Below are 20859 nucleotides of genomic sequence, written 5' to 3'. Positions count from 1 at the left end.
TATATATATGGAACTGTTCTCTTATCGGATCGACATTTTCAATCGACTCGTGGAGGATATAGTTATTGAGAACCGTGAATGATCAAAATTGTTAATTTGACACTCTTCGTTGAAGCTGTAGATAATTTTGCATGGAATAACGAAGACAAAAATTAGTTTGCTAATTTGTTTACTCGTTATCGTTACAAGTGCATGTATGCATGGAATTTTTCTGGCCAGTATCAGACACGTGTATTCCGAAATAATTCTATTTTTATATACGATAAAAAAAGCAAGCGCTATGGGCCAATTGTCCATTTTTCCAAACGCTGCAATTGGGTGGAATAAGTGGAAGAGAAAGAATTGCAGCAACCTGATTCGAATTCGAAAGAGAAAATTAACGAAAAGTCTGAGCGAATAATTCTCACGAGAAAATGGGATGAAAACTGTGAAAACACACAAGAGTACCGTAATAAAAATAAAACAATACCAAACTCGTCGTTTTAACACATTTCTCTGTACTTATAAACGACTTAGGTGTGTCTGACAAAAAGTCTGACAGCGGAACAGCATAAAAAACCACACACATATAAAACACAGAAGAGAGGTGGTGGTATAGGATAAAAATGGAAAAATAGCAAACTCGTCGATTTAACGCATTTCGCGACACTTATAAACGACTTAGGGGGGATTCTGCGTGAAAAGTTAGACAGGAAGAGGACAAAAATCGGTTTCCTTATTATTCGAGTGGGCTTGTCACGTTTTCAAGCGAGCGTAATAAATTTATGGCTTCTTCTGATTTATCACTTGCGGCAAAGTCTAGCGATTCCTACCTTCTCTTCCTTTTTGCGTATGTGCCAAGAAAATGGAAAACGTTTCACAGTATCGGCACGCTTTTCTTTGCGAATCTGGTTGAAGCTACAGGGCAAACACGGGAGAGCAGTGAATAGATTGAAGTAATATTTCGACAAGCTCCACGAGTGATATTAAAAATTTAGAAATCTATAAGACTTCTTTATGTTATCTTTATGAGGAAAAATAAGTTGGGAAAGTAGCGTAACGTGTATATGTCCAAATTGAGTTTTCGGAGGAGGGAAAGAAAATATGTATAGTAAAAATAGAGAAAGTACGGACGAGGATGTAACGCACATATATGTATGTATTATTATGTTAGGTAAAATGCGAGGAGGACTCAAGAAAATGTGGAAAACTGGAATCGTGTAAACCGACACGTTTCGTGTTTGCTTCTGCATTTCTAGTCAATCACGGAGTCCAGTCTCGTTTCGTCGTTACCACCGTTCTTGGAACAATGCCACAATGGCTCCCTTGGATATTTGTGGTCTTGTATCCTCATCCCTCCCCCCCCTCCCCCCCCCCCCCCCCATCCACATCCATTCAGATATGCCGCAACGTTTGATCCGCAGTGACTGAATCCTCCGGTCCACACACCCCAAACAATTTTATCACTGTCAACTTTGACATAATCCACTCATTACACCCACCTACTTAACTCTTCCTCCTTGATCCAATTTACAAATAGAAAGCGGAAACTCTCGTTTCACAGATGCGCCAGGATCCTTAATTTAACAAATCCTTCCAATTTACCTCCACTTTTTTCACTCTTCCTGTACTGCTCGCTGCTTTTTTTCTGCACTTTCTTGAGCAATTGTATTTATATGTATATATATATATATTCAATAGTAACGATGATTGATCTAGATAATCCTATCTCTGTCAGTAATGATTAACCCAGTTCGAGCTTGTCCAATTATCCCCCGACGTTTATCGCTGATACGAGCGAAGAATACGCCTCCGAACGCAGTCTCATAACGCAGAAACAATAGCCGGAGTGTCAAGAATACAATGGTGAACTGTGCAAGCTGATCCGATCGTCAAACAACGAATTTTGCAAGGTGCTAGTGTGATCGGTATAGGAAGAATGTGAAGGGTCAGAGTTCTTCATGAAATTTCCGAGATATATCCTTAAATATTTATGATTATATACCAAATTTTAATTTAGTTTCGTTTCTTTCTATGCCACGAATGACCCTGAACCATAAAATTCATTCTAGAGCATTTTTTAAGATGGAAATTTATCGGCATGACTATATAATAACGAGTTGTACTACTTTGAAGAATTTTTAGACGATTACTTGGATTGATTTTTATTTAAGTTATAGTTAGATTTTTCTACTTGTATGAATTTATCGGTATGACCAATAACGAGTTATACTACTTTGTAGAATTTTGAGTCCACGCTCCAGTCACACGTGAGCTTGAAAATTGCACATTTCTGCACGTTGTACGAGCAATTAGGGTTTGTAATATTTGTTATTGTCCAAACAACGTGGGGAGGAAAAAGTTAATGTTGTTATGAGTGTTCCCAATAAAAAGCTCTTTAGGCAAGTTCCTCTCTCCCGTTGGGCCAAGTCCGTCCAACTGTAAATGACATTTTCAGAATTGAATTATTCACGAAGCACTTAAAAATGGGAGACAATTTCGCTCCCTCCCCTGGCGCAAAGCTAAATTGAATTACTCTCTGAAGTTTGGTTCATTTTATCTTTAAGAAGCCAAGATTGATACACTTTCCAGATATAAAAAGTGTCGCGCGCGACACAATCTTCCTATACTTATCATTTTTTTTATTAGCTTTTATTTCATTCGAATTTCATCCCATTGGCGAGATTGTATCGTTTCTGGGACAAATGTGGAGATATTACTAATTTTACTGGTAATGGCAAGATAAGGTTTGTATAGGGGTGGGGGATGATTCTAATCTTTGGTATAATTGTGTTGTGCAACATTTCTTTATATATACATATATGATGAATGTTTTGCGATGCTACCAGTTTTTCCATTTTGTTTCACAGTTTAAATCATCTTTCTTTCTCTTTTTTTTTTTTAATTGCATGGTTTGTCCGAATGAAATACGAAATCCTGAAGCCAATGATAAAACTGAACGACCGTGTGCCTTTCAGGAGAAAAATCAGCTTCGTTGATCGTTCTGTCTACTGGAATGGAGTCAACGATGATTTTCCGCGATATTTCCCCAAATTAATACAGTCGTACGTCAGTAAATTGGTGTATTAGGGATATTCTCTCTCTCTCCAGGGAAAGTGTAAACTACTTTGGACCCTCCCCTATTTGTCCTCCCTATTAGTGTTAAATTAGAAAAAAGAAAATTGTAAATTCCACGACTTCAATACTCCTGATGGAAAAAACAAGGATTTTTTTTATTTTCCAGAATTTCGAGCATTGTTCATTGGAAATGAATAAATGAAGTATCAGCAAATATTTATCACTGATATTATACGTGACACAATAGGTTTACTCGTAATTAAAAATATAAAAACATTAATAATTATTCTAGAAAATGTACGAATTAATAATTCTCCCTATTTTTCAGATTAAAAATGCCGATATCCGAGTTCCGCAAGCAGAAGCTACTCTTCGTCTTTAACGCCTTTTTCGGTGAGTGTGCAAGGGAGAAGAAAACGTCGCCATAACTCTCGGCAATTTTCGGAAACTCGAGAATTATCGTGCGGAATCCGGTTAATGCTGGGTCGAAATAGCTTCCGTTCTCCCGGTGGACCCAGGGGTAATGCGCCGAGCTCCGGAAATCCTTGCGAAGAAGAAGAAGAAACGGAAGGAGTTGTGTGAGAGAAGGGAGGGCGGTGAGAATGAAAATCGTAAAAATGTGATGATTTTAGATTTCGAGGAGTATAAAAAATTTAAAAAAAATAGGGGTAATGAAGTAAAATGGAGGGTAGGGGTGGAAAAGTGAAAGCGAGGGGACGAAAGATTGCTGTTATTAGAGATCTCGGGGAATTGTATAGGGTGGGCTATGGTCGAAGGGAAATTTAGAAAAGGAGAGGGGGAATAGGAAGGGGATGAACGAAGGACGGTTGATGGCCTCTCGAGGGCCTTTTGCCTCGAAACGAAATCAAGTCGACCAGATAGTTGGTGGGTTAAAGCGAGCCAGGGTCGAAGATGGAATAGCGGAAGGGGAGGGGAGGGAGTTGCCTATTTATGGAAGCAGCCAGAAGGATAAACAATGGACGCTGTGGGTCCAGTTAAGGTATACTGTTGAGGAAGAGGGAGGGGGGGGGGGGGGAGGACAGAAAGAGGGCGCTGCGGCTTTTCTTTTGCGGAGACTCGCGCCTCTATCTTCTTCTGCCTCGGATAATACACGCTTTTATGTCTGGCTTGCGTGATTACGTATTGGTATGTGTGTGTTCGTGTGTACGAAAGTGTGACCGTAATGCGCCTTCGTGTGGATCGCGGAGGTCACAGGCGTGTACACGCTTCGAAGCTCTCATTAGCTCCTCACTTTCTTCGCTTTGACCGACGTCGCGATTGGCCGCTAAACTTAACCCATACAATGACCAACGAGTTTTTCTCTCCACCGATCTATTTTCTAGCTCCACCCTGACCATCTTGGAAAATTCTTGACAGTCCCTGGTCATGGCTCTATAAAATTTTGATTTTGCTATTTTTTTTTTCGGATATTTCTTTTGCTTTTCTTGGGGTTGTTTTATTTAGGGAAATCTCTTGGAAAATTGTTGTTTTCCAGTAGAAAAAGTCAGTAGAGGTATAATCCTTGCGACCAATTAGTGTTTCTTACGATAGATCTATTTTCTCACAACTCCTCGACCATATTAGAAAATTTTTATTGGTCCCTAGGCCTGGCCCTCTCATTATGACACCATATAATTCACACACTCTCCTCTTTTATTCGGAGAAAAACTCAGTGGAAAATTATAGCTTTCGAGTAAAAAAATGAGTAAAAATAACTTGTATATAACTAAAAAGTTTGTTCTCGATCAATGTTTTTTCTGGTTCCCTCCCTATGGCTATATTTAAAAATTGGTGTGTGTGTGTGTGTGTGTGTGTGTGCTGGTCCCTGGTCGTGGATCCCTCGATCTAAAATTCGTCGTCTCTTATTATCTGACTTTTTATTTTTGAACGTTGCGAGAGAAGTTAATGGAGATTCGTTGAATTCGATTAGAAAAAGTTAGCAAAAATAACTCGTATGAGTAAAAAGTTTATATCCCGATCAATCTATTTCCCCACTCCCAGCTCCCTGACCTTCCATGAAAAGTCAATGAAAATTTGTTAGCTCCCAGTAGAAAAAGTCGATCGTATGGTCAGCCGTGCCCTGCGAGCCTATGAATATTGCATGGAGTATAATTTTGCCATGCTTAATCGCTATGTTAAGGCCATAGAGACGCACGAGTCAGCTACATAATTCGGCAATTTATTGATGCGCAATTAACTGAACCGTCAGTAATGTGTTAACAATTAGACTGATTAATTTTCTAATGAGTTCCTAGATACGTTTGATGATGAAACTCGTGCCTTTCGATGGAAACATGTAACGTCGATCTCGATTTTAATGATTATAACGTTAAATTTCAAATAATTAATTAAGTAATTTAATAATTCACTCTTTAAATGTTAACCGAACGAACACGGTGCATCGGGACCATGCACACACGTGCATGCATAATAAATGTGTTGCAGGCAAGAAATTTATGTGGAGAATAAATTTTGCAGTTGGCTATATACAATTTAATGTGATTAAATTGATTTGACTTTAATGAACACGTAAACCATTAGGCGACGCACTCATTGAATAAATGTGAATCAAAGGATCATTAACTGAATAGTTTAATTAATTTCAGTCTGATGAACATTTAAATCAATATTTAGATAGGAATTAATTCAGGTCGACAGGACTTAAAGTGCGTTGTTAAAGCTGTGGCACGCAATCCGATGAAAGCAATTTAGTAGCGTAATTCCAACCTTTATGCATTCCTTTGTTTCATTCGATTATATTCGAGCTCCTTTGATTTTCACAAACTTCCCCACCACCACATCTACGAAGTATCGAGTTTCGAGACCGGCATTGAAAATATTTCCATTAGTCCTTCCTGCAGCTTGCCAAACTGAAACAGAGAAACTATTGTTATTATTTTTCTTTAAACTCTGCAGAAAAAAAATTCACTCAAAACCCACTCTATCAAGCAGGACCAACTTTTGACATTTTGCCCTCGTGCATCACCATCGAAACATCCTCAGAAGCCACCACAAATCCATATATGCCACTTTCTTTCGAGCCAACCACTGCTTTGCCTATTATATTCGTAAATAATCTTCGATACGTAATTTCTATAGACTCCAAATGGATATAGAGACTATTTGAAATCGAACGCACAGTGGTGAATGTAAATTTGCTATAATCGGATTACCCAGCACCGAAGATCAATCAAATCAACCTCGAGCAAATTATTATTAGCAATCCTTGTACCGATCACTGTCTAATAATTGCAATTTAAAAATAAGACATTTCCTACAATTTTAATGCACCATTATTGAAAAATATTCAATACCGAGTAATTTCTGTCGAAATTTTACACTAATTATCGTCGACCTAATTTCAACATAGACGAGGAATCTTGCAAATTTTATCAGGAGCGTGAGGAAAAAAGTATATATATAGTTTTTGCTCGAATCAGTATAATGGTATAGTTGATGGGTGGGTGCAACCAATGTTCTCCATTAACCCCCTCCTCGTAGTCTTTTCTTTGTACCAAGACTATTCGCTCTGCGCATTTGAACATGATAAAATTAAATAAGCATGTGTAACAGCGCATATATATATATATATATATATATAATATGCAAAAAATCTCCACCTAAAACGACAAAATGAACCAATAAACGGTGCAGATAGTATGCATATAAACCACTACACGTTTTCCCTGGTATTACTGTCCTGGTATACGCCAAGTTCCAATTCGCTTCGTGCATTTCAACACAATACGATGTATCGAGCATGTGTAACTGTACATGTACACGAAAAAAGTCCACCCAAATTGATAAAATCTACCGATAGACAGTGCTGATGGTATGCATATAAACCACTACATATTTTCACCAGTATTATACACCGTCCTGATATTTTCGCATGGTTCCAATTCGTTCTACGATTCGAACACAATAATACAAATTGAGTATGTGTGAGTATGTATAGATATAAAAAAAATTCTAGCTAAAATTACAAAAAGTATCTACGATAATATGCGTGCACACAACTACACACTCTCGTTTATTCGTATTGAAAAACACGAAAAACAGAAATTGCACGTGTATGAAATTTGAAGGAACGAGGAGAAAAAATTTAAAAAATATTGGGAGTGTTGTATATATATATATATATGTTGCAGTAGATCACGCAAGTGTAAATAAATCTCGTTCATTTTGCTTCACGTGCGTTCCCACCAAGTGGACGAGAATATAGCGCATCCACCTAACTGCTTTTAAGGAAGGGCTCTCTAATGAAAGTCTCATTTATCTCCGCAACGCTCTCAATAAAGTCGATATTGGACGAGGAGGCTCGAGACTATTTCTCGCTATTGCAAAATTCTGTCCTTCAGATTAATGGGGAAACATTTGTTGCACGGATGACAATGCTGGAATTGAGCGCAAATATTGAATATCGACTGTGGAGAGATGCGAGATGTCGACAACTGCTTTTTCATAATTCGCATTTTCCTTTGTATAATTCATCGAGCGATTGGCTGTTCCGGAAATCTTGGATTTTCTCCTAAACCAGACGAGAGATTTTATTGATATATATATCATCGTGCATGTATATATACAAAATTGTCATGGACACTCGCAGCAAAGATTTTTATTTAATAGTATTGCTAATTAAATTGTCGGTTTTAATAAGAACCAATTGAATTTGTAAGAAATATATTTCAATCAATCTTTATTTATTATATTAAATGAATTAATATAAAGTAAATATTATTTTGGCATTATTCCACAAATAAAGATTTATCTGAAAGGTTGTAGTCTCTAGAGTTTTTAAAATTTTCTATATATTTTTAAGGAATCTCCCATTCGAGAGACGCAAACAAAGCTACGTGCTTTTTATCTTAAAGCTTTCTCACTCCATCCTCGCTTATCTTACTTTCAAGCTCTCCTGATCGCTCCTATTCTTTCTCATATCACATGTACAGGGCGACACACTTAACACACTCCAGAGTATAGATGCATAGATGTGTAGAAAATGTTATCTCATTAGCTATCAAGGGAGTGATCAATTCTTAGCATGGAACCTTTTTGAAGCTCCTTTCAACTTGCATGGAAAAAAGTTTAGAGAAGTAAATTAATTTTTACGCTCCCCTTCTGACACACCAATTCACAACTACACTGTGCATATATTTGAAGAAAATATAAAACTTTTGAAAAATTTATCAGCTTCGAATAAACTATACAATATTGAATATACTCGATTTTACAATTGATCTGCCTCAGCTCGTACAAATTTGGTGAATAATTTACATGGATCAAATGAATTAAATACAAATGCACAATTAAATTTGTCCAAGTCTTCGAAAGTTACTTTTACATAGGCTTTTAATCTTGAATCTTCCGTTCCTCCACTCGAACCTTCTCCTCAGCTACGCTCTTAAGCCAATTCGTTCTGTTATAATTTATCGATTGGACAATTTTTGGATAAATAAATTGGCCCCTTTATCGGTATAAACCGCCTGGAGTTTCGGGGTCGTGACGCAATAATTTATTCACCGTCCAGACGCGAACTATGTTTAGTGATAGCCTGGAAAATTTAAAACACAGTCACGATGGCCAGAAATCACTTCATGCGCGTAATCAGATTTTCAAGAAAATCGTGCGGTGCCTGCTCGGCCGGTTTTACAGCCAGCAATTTTCGAAAACAATGAGCGACCGCGCTGCAATAAACCGGGAAATAAAAGAGCGGCGATATTTCCAAGAAACTGTCGAATAAAATAAGTCCTTTCCGTTTTTTCACGCCCACTTTAATTGATAGTTAGCGCGCGATGGCGCAAAGCGTGAATTTTCTGGCGTAAGACAATTTTTCTCCGCGCAAAACGTCATTTTGCTCGCGAGCGGACTAAGAGAGAAAAAAAAAGCACCGCGCGAGATATATATCTCCATGAAGCGAGCCTTTCATCGATCGCGTTACGCATTCGAGCTCGGATTTCTTTGCTCGTTCGAGCGCAATTTTCCTACGTTTTCCGAAGGATTTATCGAAAATGTTTGCAGCTCCCGGAAAATAGTTTAAACTGCAAAGCCTCGCAAAAAGCCCCTTTGTCCCATCATTCCTGCAAAATCCGCACCGTTGTCCTTGTCAATAATCATTAGAATGCGATACTCCGCGTAAATCATTTATTTCTCTCATAAATTATTGTATACCGTATTTCGTTATATCGCGCATGTACGAATCTCGCAAAGCTGCAGGATTTCCCGTACATTATTATTTTCTGCAAAATTAATCTTTTTTCCAAATAAAGTCTCAAAGAGAGAGAGAGAGAGAGAGAGAGAGCAATACAGAGAGTTTCTTTTTTTAAAGAGAAGCAAAAAGAGAGGAAAAGGGCTTGTGTTGAAAGATTTTTAAATTCTTATACAGAAGGACGATGACAGATAAAAATAAGGATATTTATTTTCTTTGATGCAATATTTTCCAGCTTTTTTTGGAATAGAAACTCATTCAGTAACTATTTTCCAAATAAACTGTCGAGTTAAATTTTATTTTGAATAGAATTTTAAATTCTTGTAGGTAAAGAGTTTGAAATAAAAATGAGGATATTGTTTTTATCGATTTAGTTATTTTGTAGGGTTTTCTAGGGGTATGGAAAGTCATTTTTTAATAATTCGACCTTTAGTGACAGATTGTAGGACGGAAAACGCTATAGACGATCCTTGGTTCTGCAATAGAGGTTGGAAGGGGTGGTGGTGGAAGGTAGGGGTAGGGGGTTCCATTCGCGGGATAAAATTCGGCAGCGAAAAGCGTTCTATCGTGCCATTCACTTCTATACTTGGGCGTTTGAATCAGCCGTCATTAGTTTCCTCTGGTCGACACCCAATTTCGTTTTCACTCCCTATAGACTCTCGTCCGGTATTGCTATAGTATACCCTTATTAATTCTCTTTGAGAAACGCTCTCTCACTAATCTTGTTAAGCGCTGATTACCCCCTTTTCTCCCTAAACCACTCCTATTATTATTATTATCATCACTATGACCATTTTTATTATTACTGCAGGTATCGCACTATCAATTCAACCAAGCAATTTCTTTTATTTTTTTTTAACATCCCTCCCCTCTCCCTTCACCTTCCATCACGAATTATTAATTCATATTTAGGTAAATTTTCTAATATCATTTTTAATTAATACTAAAAAAAATATTGGTATACGCGTTCGAAATGAAAAACGCTTCTCGAAATGCAAACGTGATATTTGTACACTTTTTTATTAAAGTTTCGGGTGATTCCTATGCGAATGATAAAAGGAGATGAGAAAAACAGAGTTTACGAGATTTTTTTCCAACTCTGTCCAATCACGTTAAAATATGGTCGATCGTTGGGGGAAAAGGGGATTCTTGGGGTAAAAGCGGATATAATATGTATATACGTATATATTACGAGAAATAATAAAGGGTCACTCACCACCTATATCCGAATCCCACAAACTGACCAGGGACTCCCCTTTTTTTACGTTAAAATGAGAACTTTTTGTATCCGACCCGAATCAATTTCACAAACCGCTTTTCTCCATTTTTTTTTTTTTTCAGACGTCAATCAGAGTGGCACCATTGATAAAAAAGACTTCGATCTTGCCGTACAAGTAAGAAATAAATCTTCGATTCGACACGCATTTCCAGGAATTTCATGAAAAAATATCACTCGATTCGTTTCTTTTGCTTCAGCGAATTTGCGACTCCAGACGCTGGTCGGCGGATAATCCGAAGGTTCAGCAAACCAAGGAGACCCTGCTTAAAGTGTGGGAGGGATTAAGATCAAGGGCAGATCAGGATCAGGATGGCCAGGTACCGTGGCAAAAGCTTCGATTACAATGGATTAAATCGAATCTATTGAGAAAATCATAAGTATATATATATATATACAGAAAACAGATCAATTACATGGTGGATTTATTTAAAGACTTGGTTCAATCGTGTAATGGTGTAATTTATTTATTGATTATCTCTTTAGATTCATTGAGATTTTTTCGTTTATTTAGTCGTGATTAAGACAAAGCGCTTTTCTTTCTCCAATTAGATCAGTCGAGAGGAGTGGTACTCGATGTGGGAGGAATACGCGAAAGACCCAGCTCACGCACTGGAGTGGCAACATACGTACATGAACTTCATGTTCGACCTGGAGGACTCTTCCGGTAAGCCGATACGTGAGTGGATAAAAGTGTGGAAGAGAAAAATAATGGAATACCGAAGGATGCTTTATATAGTGCATATACAGGGTGTCGGGGTAATTATTGCTATTCACAGAATAGTGGGAATAATTATAAGAAAGAATTCCTTGACCATTTTTAAATGGTCATAGTTCACTGGTCACCCTGTATATATAACCGAGGATATTCAATTGGATTAAATGGTTTAAATTGCGAGGAGCGTGTCCATTTTAATGATTTTTCAAAGCGAACATGATGAGAAATTCGCTCTAGAGAACTTATAACTATGAAAAATAAAGAGGCGGAGGGGGAATTACAGATTTTCTTTATTAATCGATTAATATTTATCGAACAGGCGACGGTTCGATCGACGAGAGCGAATTCAGCGTGGTTTGCAGCAGTCTTGCGGGTGTCCAGGAAGCCGAAGCCAGAGAGGCCTTTAAAAAGATGAGCGCCGTGAGTAACCTAAAAAAAATATTTTTATATATGCCATAAGCCAACCTTCCCCCATCGGAGAAAAAGCTTTTACCAGGATTTTGCATCACAAACACCCTGGAGCACTCAGCTTCTGCCTTAAATATCACTAAATTAAACATGCTAATTTCCTTATTCTTGTTTTTCATTTCACTCGATCAACTACCACTATATACTCACAAATTATTGCTTTTCCCATCATGCCACTTTTCCATATGATTAACAATAATAAACCTACCAATTTTTTTTTTTATAAACGTTTAACAATGAAAAACGATCATTCGACTGGTAGCTTCATTGTCAAACAATATTGAAATTGACTTATCGAAACTGAATCATTTTCAATAGAATTTCAATGTTGCAAGGTTAAAGTTGATCGGGACCATTGATAGAGAGAGGCTAATTGACTTAACGTTTAACGAATTTTACGAGTTAATAATTCAAAGTCAATGAAATGAATGATGAAATATTTGATGAGCCCGATGACCGAATTGATACAGTCTACAACAATGTATTGACTAGTGAGAGTAGATTTAAAAATTATGTGAGAAAAATAAAAAAAATCTTCTACGTTTATTAGCCTCTTCCATTGTTATTATGAGATTACAAAAATGAAAGGAAAATAATTAATGTCCACAGGGACAGGAGGTGACCCGTGAGAAGTTCGGTGATCTATGGAAAGAATTTTTCTGCAGCGACGAATCCAGCGCCGCGGGCAACTTTATATTTGGCAAGACTTCCTACTAACTCACTTTACCGCCAATTAAAATGGAGAGAGCGATTCAGTTCCATCGCGACGCCCTCGCGTTTCGTCCATCCCGTAATAAAACTTGTCCACATAATCGAACGTCTGGTAAACTTCGGAGACTTTTCTCCTCCTTCTGAGTTTGGACACAGATTTCCCCCTCTCCAATCTTTTCCATCTCTCTTTATTTCTAACCTACAAATAAAAACCTATGGAGTACCAAATGACTTAAAGATGTCTATAGGATAACTTTTAGTCAAGTGTGTGCTGTATGGGAGGTATATAAACACGCGCGAAAGCAGCCAGAGCCGGACCATCAAACGTTACGAACGTAGAAGAATGGGAATTTATGAATTTGGAAGGGGGGAGGGGGAAGAGAAAAAATATCAACAAGTATTCGTCGTTATCAAATTGGATATGTCTAATGAGTGTTTAATAGCATGTAAATAATCGCCGTAGTGTATTCTTCCGGCATACTGGCCGTGGGTACTTCCTTCGTAACTTCGTAAGTCACACAGAATAAAATTATTATAAAAACGAGATGAGAAAAACTATATTATATTATATACTATACATATACTATATAATATACATACATATTAATTGAATAACACTTGCTAGGCTGACGGTGGCTCCTCTGTCGTGCATCATTTATAAATCTAACCTAGCGTGCGTATACTAAATATATAAAAAGAGGAAGAAACAATATTGGATCACGATGGGCGAGCAAAGGTTCTTGTGTGTATGGAAAGATGAAATTGCTTACCAGATAATCTGACATACTTAGCACGGAGTAAATTTTAAGCTGCACCAACTGATTGAAGCTGGCATTAAATTTCCTCCAGCTTTCCAAAGAGGATATTTTCAGAATTCAAAACAAACCTCACGCATTTGCGCTTCAACTATAACTGTTTTATCTGCTTCCTCCCTTTATATCGTAAAGAATGATTCCACCGGAAAATTATGAGAACCATTTTCACCTATCAAGAGGAGACGTTCCAAGTTTGGCCTATTCTTGGATGGATTTCTCGACTATTTGACCGGATCACTAGCAAGCCCACCAGGGCTTTATTGCCCAGGCTCCTAGTCCAGAATTTTCATCCGAAATTTCCACTCAGGTCACTCAGCCTTTTGTCCTAGATCTCTTATCTGGGCCTTCTCTTAGGACTAGTCTCTCTAATAAGATCTAACTTCAAAATCTTTTATTCTGACCAGTAGAAAAAAAAATGTTATTCATTTCATACAATCCTTTGTTCCCTATATCTTATCTACTTTCATTTTCTAGCATTTTCTTATTGTGTCGCCAAGTAATCGTTGTACTTTATGTGTAAAGAAAATGTCAAATAATAATAATAGTAGTAATAATAATAACAATAATATAATAGAGAGAATATCGATCGCCTAACTTGTTTAGAAAGAGACGGTATAAAGTAGCGGATTTCTCAATTGGTGTTTCTGTATACAAGATGTCCCCCCCCTCCTCCCCTCCCCTTTCTTTGTTTATCAACTAATATTATTATTCTACCGTTCTGAATCTCTCACTGCCTATCGCATGCCCGTACGTCAAAGCAGTGTATTTAATAAACACTATAAATTAATGTGTAATCGTGTAAATAATATATCGATCAAATATCCTATATCTTTATAGAGATGAGGAAATACTCTGTACGATAAAACGTTCATCCTTTTATTCTCGCACACAATAACGATAAATATAATAAATATATATTTTAATGAGAAAAAAGTCATTCGATGAAAGCGAAAGCTATTCAAGGTGATGTAGATTTTTCAATCCGGATAATAAACTATATTATGTATACATGCTTTAAAAATCGAATGAATTGACAGACGTTAATTATGATTACATGATTAAGTTGAATTTCTTGCGAGAACTAAAAATATATATGTATAATCATGTTGAAATTATGCTATATGTATGTTAACAGAAGAAAAACGGAGTACAGATAAATATGAAGCGTTTAATCTATCCTAATTGTGTGATTAAGAATTTATCGGGAATATCAATAATATTTATTTATCTAACGAAAATGAAAAAAAAAAAAGCATAGAAAGGCACGTAAAGGTGAATATCGATCGTTAATGATGCTTTCCTAAATTCGCAAAAATTAGAAATCACGATTATTTATTATTTAAAATATTATACTGATAACAATTTGGATCAGTTGATTGCTACTACCGATCGTGGTGTAAAATCTTTCCATTATTCCGCATTGAATAAATGTAAAACTCTATGAAAATCGCTTTTGCGTTTCACTTTGTTATTTCGAACCTCTCCCTATACGCTTTTTATTGTTTTATTGTCCTATTCGGCATCTCTTATCGTAAAATTATTTGATAAATTTAGCTAATTTAAAAAAAAAATGAATGAAAATATCTTTAAAATTGTGCTTAATTCAAGAATCGAGCGATAAGAGTGATAATAAACATTTCTCGAAGGGATTATATTTTTTAAATTTTCGAGAACGAGAATGAAATCGATACATTTACAGTAGTATGAGTATAGTTATGTACATACATACACTAGCACCATCTTAATTTTTTTCTTGAGAGCTACTATTCTATCACTAACGTCACTAACCTGTCTGTCTGCTAATCCGGATAGATGGTAATAACAAATAAGAAAATAATGCAGGAAAATTCGGTGAGTAAACGCTTTTAATTAAAATGTGGTGTGCATGAAGCTATTGAGGATAATATTTCGAAAACTTTATTGCAATAAGGTAGAGCATAATTAGCAATGAATAAAGTTATATAACCTATAGATTCTAACCTAAAAGATACGTATTTTTCATTGGCATTTGTTATCTTCAAGTTTTAATCCGTGAAAGTTATATCTTATCGTACATTGTCCAGAGATATACTTCATTTTACCTTGTACCTACTGGATAGAACGTTAATACGTATCAGCTTACGCGTCGAGCCACTATGAATGTACCGTACAATTTATGTAAATCGGAATTGTCATTAGAAATCTTGCATGTACATTTATTTACACAGTACTATCAATTAATGTCAGCTGGGGGTTCGGCTGATTTAACTGTAGACAGTTTTGATGTATGTAGTGAGTGAAAAGTCTGTTGCATGTTTCAACTGTATTAATGAATAAATAATAAGGGAATACTACAGCCGTGTAAAATGTGAGTACCCAATTTTTTCATTTCTCTAATTCAAAGCATGATTATTATCAATCAGTCTAGTAAAATTATGAGTTGATATAAAATAGCTTTATGGATATAATTTACAGGTCGGCCTTCAATGACAAGCTAGTACTCTCCAATGATATAGAAGAGGCAGAAGACTTAACCATGACTTCTCTAGGAAAACTAATATTTGTCGATATCCACTCTAGACATGCAAAATCATCATCCTCAGGAGAACCTGTTGACTGTACTGATTCATTATCTCTTGCCTTTGAGAGTCTTCTTTTTATGCCATTAGACATTATCGATAGTTATGCCAATACTATTCACACTTTAGACATCAGCCATAACAAATTTAGTAGGTTGGTATAGAAAGTTTCAAAAGAAATGTTCATATTCTAATTTTATATAAATGTGCATCAATGAAAACATTTTGTATGCTTTCAGAAATTTGCATTTTCTATCTGAATTTGAAAATCTTACATCGCTCAATTTAGATCACAATAATATAGATGCGTATTCACTTCTCCCTTATATGCCAAAGCTTCAACTTTTGTGGCTCAATCATAACAATATTGATGATTTGTATCCATTTATCAAGAATCTCTATCAGAGCACTCCAAACCTGAGATACTTGTGCCTTATGGGAAACAAGGCAGCCCCGAGCTACCTTAATGGGGGTACTTTCTACGATTATTTACAATACAGGTATACACTCAATATTCATTTTGTAACACAAATTTTAAGACTGTGAATAATATTTTCTTAACTATAGATTGTTCGTGATATCGTGGTTTCCACGGTTGATTCATCTGGACGATCGGATAATAACGCCGGAACAGCGAGAGGAGGCGAAGAGATTATTCAAGCGACCGTTTTTAGAGAGCTTTGCTGAGCAAGCTCATTTTCCAGAGTGTATTAAACAGTTACGCATTAAAGTCTCGACGATCTTTTCAAAATCAACAATACTAGATAAGCTAGCAGGAACAAAGAATTCTAATCTGGTAGTTTAAAGCAGTATTAAAAAAGTGCTATGGAAAAGTGAGATTTTAAATCGTCATTCCAAATTTGATAGACTTTTTTACTGCATGATACGTGCTAATAAATATGTAGCAATATTTTAATATACTCTCTTTTATATTACACTATATTCGCGTGCAATAATACATGATATATCATGTATCTATTATCCATATTTTTATGTTACAATCACAAGAACAAATACGAAGTGCCTTTACTATTGTACGACGATGGTTGATTTTATTCTTTCCACAAAGATAAATCAATTCGAGGAATTTCCTTGCAATCCATCAGAGAATTTTCCTGCGATATCTGTTTAAATGCGTTTGATTGCATTTTCCAAACATCACCGCCAACTTCACAAATAATTCGGGCCAACGATGTTTTCGCAAGTTCCTGAAACTGACCTGTAACGAAGACACAAAGTTTTTATTGAAACGACTTATGTTTTACTTAGCGTTACACATTTTTCTATTGTATTTTTAATAAGCTATATAGTATAATACAAATGATTTATAAAAACTTGTATGAGACTGTAAAGCAGTATACTATTTAAAAGTGGAATAAAAGAAATAATACGATGTGAATAACTAAATTAATTTCTAGCTTACCATTGGTGAACGGTTTGGGAACGTTTGAAAGATCATAGAAGAATTTGTCGCCTTTTCTGGTTCTGTAAAACTGTTCGGCTATGAGGCAGCGAGCAGTTGGGCCAATAATTCCATCCTCGACTCTTCTTTCGAAAGATACACCCACTAGAAGATCGATATCGTTCACGTGCTCGTAAATCGACTGGAGCTTTCGAATGTCCTATAAATAGAGGAGGATTCCTACTGTAAATTTGATGCAAAAAAGAGAATAACACTTGAGATTCAACGATATCAAGCAGCAACGCAACCTTCTCTGGTATTTCTCTGATAAGATCGTCGAAATTTTCCGCAGCTTCTACTTCACAGATTTTACGATAAGCATTGTAGCCGGGAAGCCCGTGGTCACGGCCCCTCTGAATGTCAATTGCTGCTAAATCCACTCCGTATTCATTGGTAGAGCGAAATAAGTACTCGCTTATCTGAAAGAAACGCACGAAAGTGCGAATACTACAAACACGTTCAGCACGAACCGATGAAAAGTTTAACGACCTAGTAAGCAGAAAAAAAAGTAAAAGGCATTTGGAGGTATCTATGTTTTCATCGCAGAGAAATCCCACTCTGGAGTATAATTTGGCAGATAACACAAAATTGAGACTGATCAAACTAGTGCAATGAATCATAATGGGCGAGCCCTGAATTATTACTGTTTTATCTCGAAGAATATCCTCGACTTTGTCCAACGACGCCTCAATTAAAACTTGGATCCTTTTTCGTCGTCCGACAGTTTATCGAGGAAGTATTAATTATACTAATTATTGCACTGATTAAGCGTCACGTGCTTAGAAAGCGAAACGGAGTGTTAATTAACTCGAAGAAATATATATTCTAGAGCAAGAATCGAGTAGTGTTTAAAAACATAAACAATATTTGAGGAGCTTTGAAGTAAAAACGAATAAATTAGTTATTATGAAAGCTTGGTATCGTATTGACTGTTTGTTAATTAATTAAAGTATATTGGTTAACACAAGTCATTTTAAGAAAACTGAATGAATAAAATCTAAGTATTTATGATTTTTCAAACAATCGTTAATTTATAATCATATACTCTAACAAATAAAGGATTATCGTCCCTCATACACGTTTTTATAAAATTCAATTAATTCAGGTTTTTCTTCAAAGCAGCTCAATTATGTATAAATAAAAATCCAAGTGATTTGCACAAAAAAAAAAAGATTAATTTTGTAGTCATATTAAATAATTAAACCCCCTGGTTCTCTTATCGCAGCAATCTTTGCAACGAGTTTAACATTTTATTAAATTGCGACTCGTGTAAATAAACTTTCGAGATAAGCAAATACCTCTTCATGATAAAACGGGCCGCACCTCATCATGGGTTGGGTAACCAATCCCCGAAGGAAACCCTCAAAGTTTTCGCCAAGCTCCACCACTTTTGGTCGAAAATAATGATCGCTTAAACGAAAATTGTCCAATGGTTCACGAGTTGGTGAATAAGTACTGTGAGAAAGTCAGAGATTTTCTTGTAGTTAGAAAAATAATTAGTCATTCAATTACCACCATGTTATACCTAATATTCCCCTCTATTATCGAATGCAAGAATCGAAAAGCTCCGGAAGTAAAATCGACGATCGTGCTTGGATTAACGCTGGCGTCATAATCGTCTGACAAATATTTCTCCTTCTTCAATAATCCGTGCTGTTTAGCGTAGCTTTCGCCTGGAAAACAAATCAAGAAACACGGTAATAAAAGAAAACAAAAATTACGTAAAGTCATCGTGAAACATTTAAGAAAATAATTTATCAATAATATAAAACTAGAATATTTCACATTACTTCTTTCTAGCAGAAAGTTTTTAAACGTGGCACATGCCACGTTAAAGACACGTTTCCTTGAAAACACCACATCGTGCGGGATATAAATCCAGTGAAATTTATTACGTGAACTTTTCAATCTCCACACTCTCTCCTTTCTTACCGATTACAAGGGGAAGCCACCTTTGATAAGTAATATGTTGATACTGGGCGATGACGATGCGTCTACTCTCTTGGAAAACACGCTCGTCATCCCAGTGAGAATTTAAAGCAGATAACGCATTCGCCACTCGATTGTGTTCACGTACGAGGATCGTTTGCAGAATTACCAACTGCGGATTCTGATTCGTTCGAGGATCGCCTATCGAGCAAATTCTTATGTCAAAAATACACAGAAAAATCAAGAAAACCCCTGTATTGGAAAATTTATCTGTAAAACGTACCAGAAACGTAGCAGATATCTTCCTGGGACGTGGCATCGCAAAATTGTGACTTCTCGCTGCTAACTGGCATCATCCAACGTTCCTCGCGTATTTCTGTTCTCATTCGACCACCTAGCAGTTCCCTTAAACCACGATTCTCCCCTCGACTATTGCCATATATCGGTGACAGATCCAAATAACTACTGACAGAGTTAACCTAAAAATTCAAATAACCTATTATCCTATTTTCATTGAAAAACTCATCCAAGCTTTATTATCCTGTACCTGTCTCGTTCCTTTTTTCTCGCAATTTTGCTCGCATATCCCAATGGAACGAACGAAATTCATGCATCGTCGTTGGAACTTGGAGAAAAACTCATCGGTTTCCGGTATTTCTATGGGGAGGCACGAGTGGTGACGTAGAAATTCTGGTAACTTTTCCCCATTCGTTTGACAACATTCGATGGACTCGCCAGTTTCTACGAATGTTTTTGAAACAGTGTTAAAAGTTGTTATTTTTATTCCTTACAGATCATCTTCTTACCAGTCTGATCCATCATATGTCGTGCAAAGTCATGAGCCAGTAACTGGCCCCATTGGACAACAGCAAGAGTTAGGTTATAATCTCCAACGTTGTAGCCAGAGAAAAATAATTTACTAATTTTTCTTGCATTGGGCAATTCATTGTTGTAAAAACTCTTTGGTAAGGCGAGAATACCTTCAACAAATTATTAAAATTAGATCTAAGTAACGAGTGGTCTGCGAGGTAAGATCGATCATGATCTAGATTTATACAATAATAATGTGTTCGATTTATTGTTGTACATTCTTCGTCTAAATTTCTCATTATTGCTTTAACAATTAAAGTTCTTGTTATTATTACAGATTGGAATCATGATAGAACGAACCATCCGAATAACGAGGTGGTAAAAGTCGAAGAAACGCCATGTTGGATCTGCCCCATTCCGGATGTTCGCCATTATTGCAAGATCCATCGAAACTGCGATATTTTTCAGTACAGCCTAAACGTTTATTTCTCACAATATCAACACTCGTCAAAGTCTTTTCCACATGGGCGATATTATCCACAGTTGCGCCATTATTTACAAAATGCAATATGGAAGATCTCGATTTTACTGCTTCCGTCAGATTTAACAATCCCATATAATCCTTTTTGCTCGATAAACTACCAGCCAAGAATTCACCAGTGCTCTCCTGGAAGCAATAACATTTCAATGATTGCACGAATACGCCTCTGTCACTTAAACTTTATTCATTACTTATTACGATATTCTGATTTGGATCCACTCGCTGGGATAAAATAGTCATGAGAATCGTCAGTGTCCACCTCATGTTATATCGACAAATTCCAATATTTCAGCAGAACCGTCACAT

At 36.4% G+C, this 20859-nt stretch overlaps 3 protein-coding genes across 4 annotated transcripts in view; 2 read left to right on the top strand and 1 right to left on the bottom strand.

Annotated features, from left to right (window-relative positions):
• Positions 1-14729, top strand: part of Scp2 (Sarcoplasmic calcium-binding protein 2) — a 40254-nt gene extending 25525 nt beyond the window's left edge. Inside the window, exons 2-7 of the mRNA XM_066733874.1 lie at positions 3386-3450; positions 10607-10659; positions 10742-10861; positions 11094-11208; positions 11579-11679; positions 12337-14729. Coding sequence (XP_066589971.1) covers positions 3393-3450; positions 10607-10659; positions 10742-10861; positions 11094-11208; positions 11579-11679; positions 12337-12444 — 555 coding nt within the window. The 5' untranslated portion in view covers positions 3386-3392 and the 3' untranslated portion in view covers positions 12445-14729. The remainder of the gene's footprint in view (positions 1-3385; positions 3451-10606; positions 10660-10741; positions 10862-11093; positions 11209-11578; positions 11680-12336) is intronic.
• Positions 14730-14872: 143 nt separating this feature from the next.
• LOC136777523 (leucine-rich melanocyte differentiation-associated protein-like) lies at positions 14873-16866 on the top strand. 2 transcript variants are annotated; one of them, XM_066733872.1, is made up of 5 exons: positions 14873-15104; positions 15461-15600; positions 15708-15965; positions 16051-16311; positions 16379-16866. In XM_066733872.1, coding segments are annotated over exons 2-5 (759 nt in total). In that variant the 5' UTR covers positions 14873-15104; positions 15461-15598; the 3' UTR covers positions 16617-16866. The 2 variants fall into 2 exon arrangements, with proteins under 2 accessions (XP_066589969.1, XP_066589970.1); XM_066733873.1 differs by lacking the exon at positions 15461-15600 and having other exon boundaries at positions 14878-15104; positions 16379-16865.
• LOC136777522 (peroxidase-like) lies at positions 16864-20091 on the bottom strand. The gene is made up of 9 exons (XM_066733871.1): positions 20009-20091; positions 19750-19943; positions 19486-19681; positions 19206-19403; positions 18799-18946; positions 18572-18728; positions 17522-17692; positions 17235-17433; positions 16864-17030 (listed from the first exon to the last, which is right to left on the bottom strand). The coding sequence occupies exons 1-9, from the start codon at positions 20022-20024 to the stop codon at positions 16864-16866; spliced, it is 1446 nt and encodes a 481-aa protein (XP_066589968.1). The 5' UTR covers positions 20025-20091.
• Between the last annotated feature and the right edge of the window lie 768 nt (positions 20092-20859).

This window comes from Prorops nasuta, unplaced genomic scaffold (genome assembly GCF_024137725.1).
Source record: "Prorops nasuta isolate Cenicafe-Biocafe unplaced genomic scaffold, Cenicafe_Pnas_1.2 PNAS00011, whole genome shotgun sequence".
Taxonomy (NCBI): Eukaryota; Metazoa; Arthropoda; class Insecta; order Hymenoptera; family Bethylidae; genus Prorops; species Prorops nasuta.
The sequence above is the reverse complement of the archived record's forward strand: the minus strand, read 5'-3'. Positions and strand labels throughout refer to the sequence as shown.

What these genes read in the sequence shown, in the direction of transcription:
- LOC136777522 (XM_066733871.1), bottom strand. An exon ending in ATAATAGAGGGGAATATTAG is followed by an intron (nt 18,729 to 18,798) that starts GTATAACATGGT and finishes ACTTTCTCACAG; the next exon opens with TACTTATTCACCAACTCGTG. An exon ending in TCAGAGAAATACCAGAGAAG is followed by an intron (nt 17,434 to 17,521) that starts GTTGCGTTGCTG and finishes CTCTATTTATAG; the next exon opens with GACATTCGAAAGCTCCAGTC.
- LOC136777523 (XM_066733872.1), top strand. An exon ending in AGCCATAACAAATTTAGTAG is followed by an intron (nt 15,966 to 16,050) that starts GTTGGTATAGAA and finishes GTATGCTTTCAG; the next exon opens with AAATTTGCATTTTCTATCTG. An exon ending in TACGATTATTTACAATACAG is followed by an intron (nt 16,312 to 16,378) that starts GTATACACTCAA and finishes TCTTAACTATAG; the next exon opens with ATTGTTCGTGATATCGTGGT.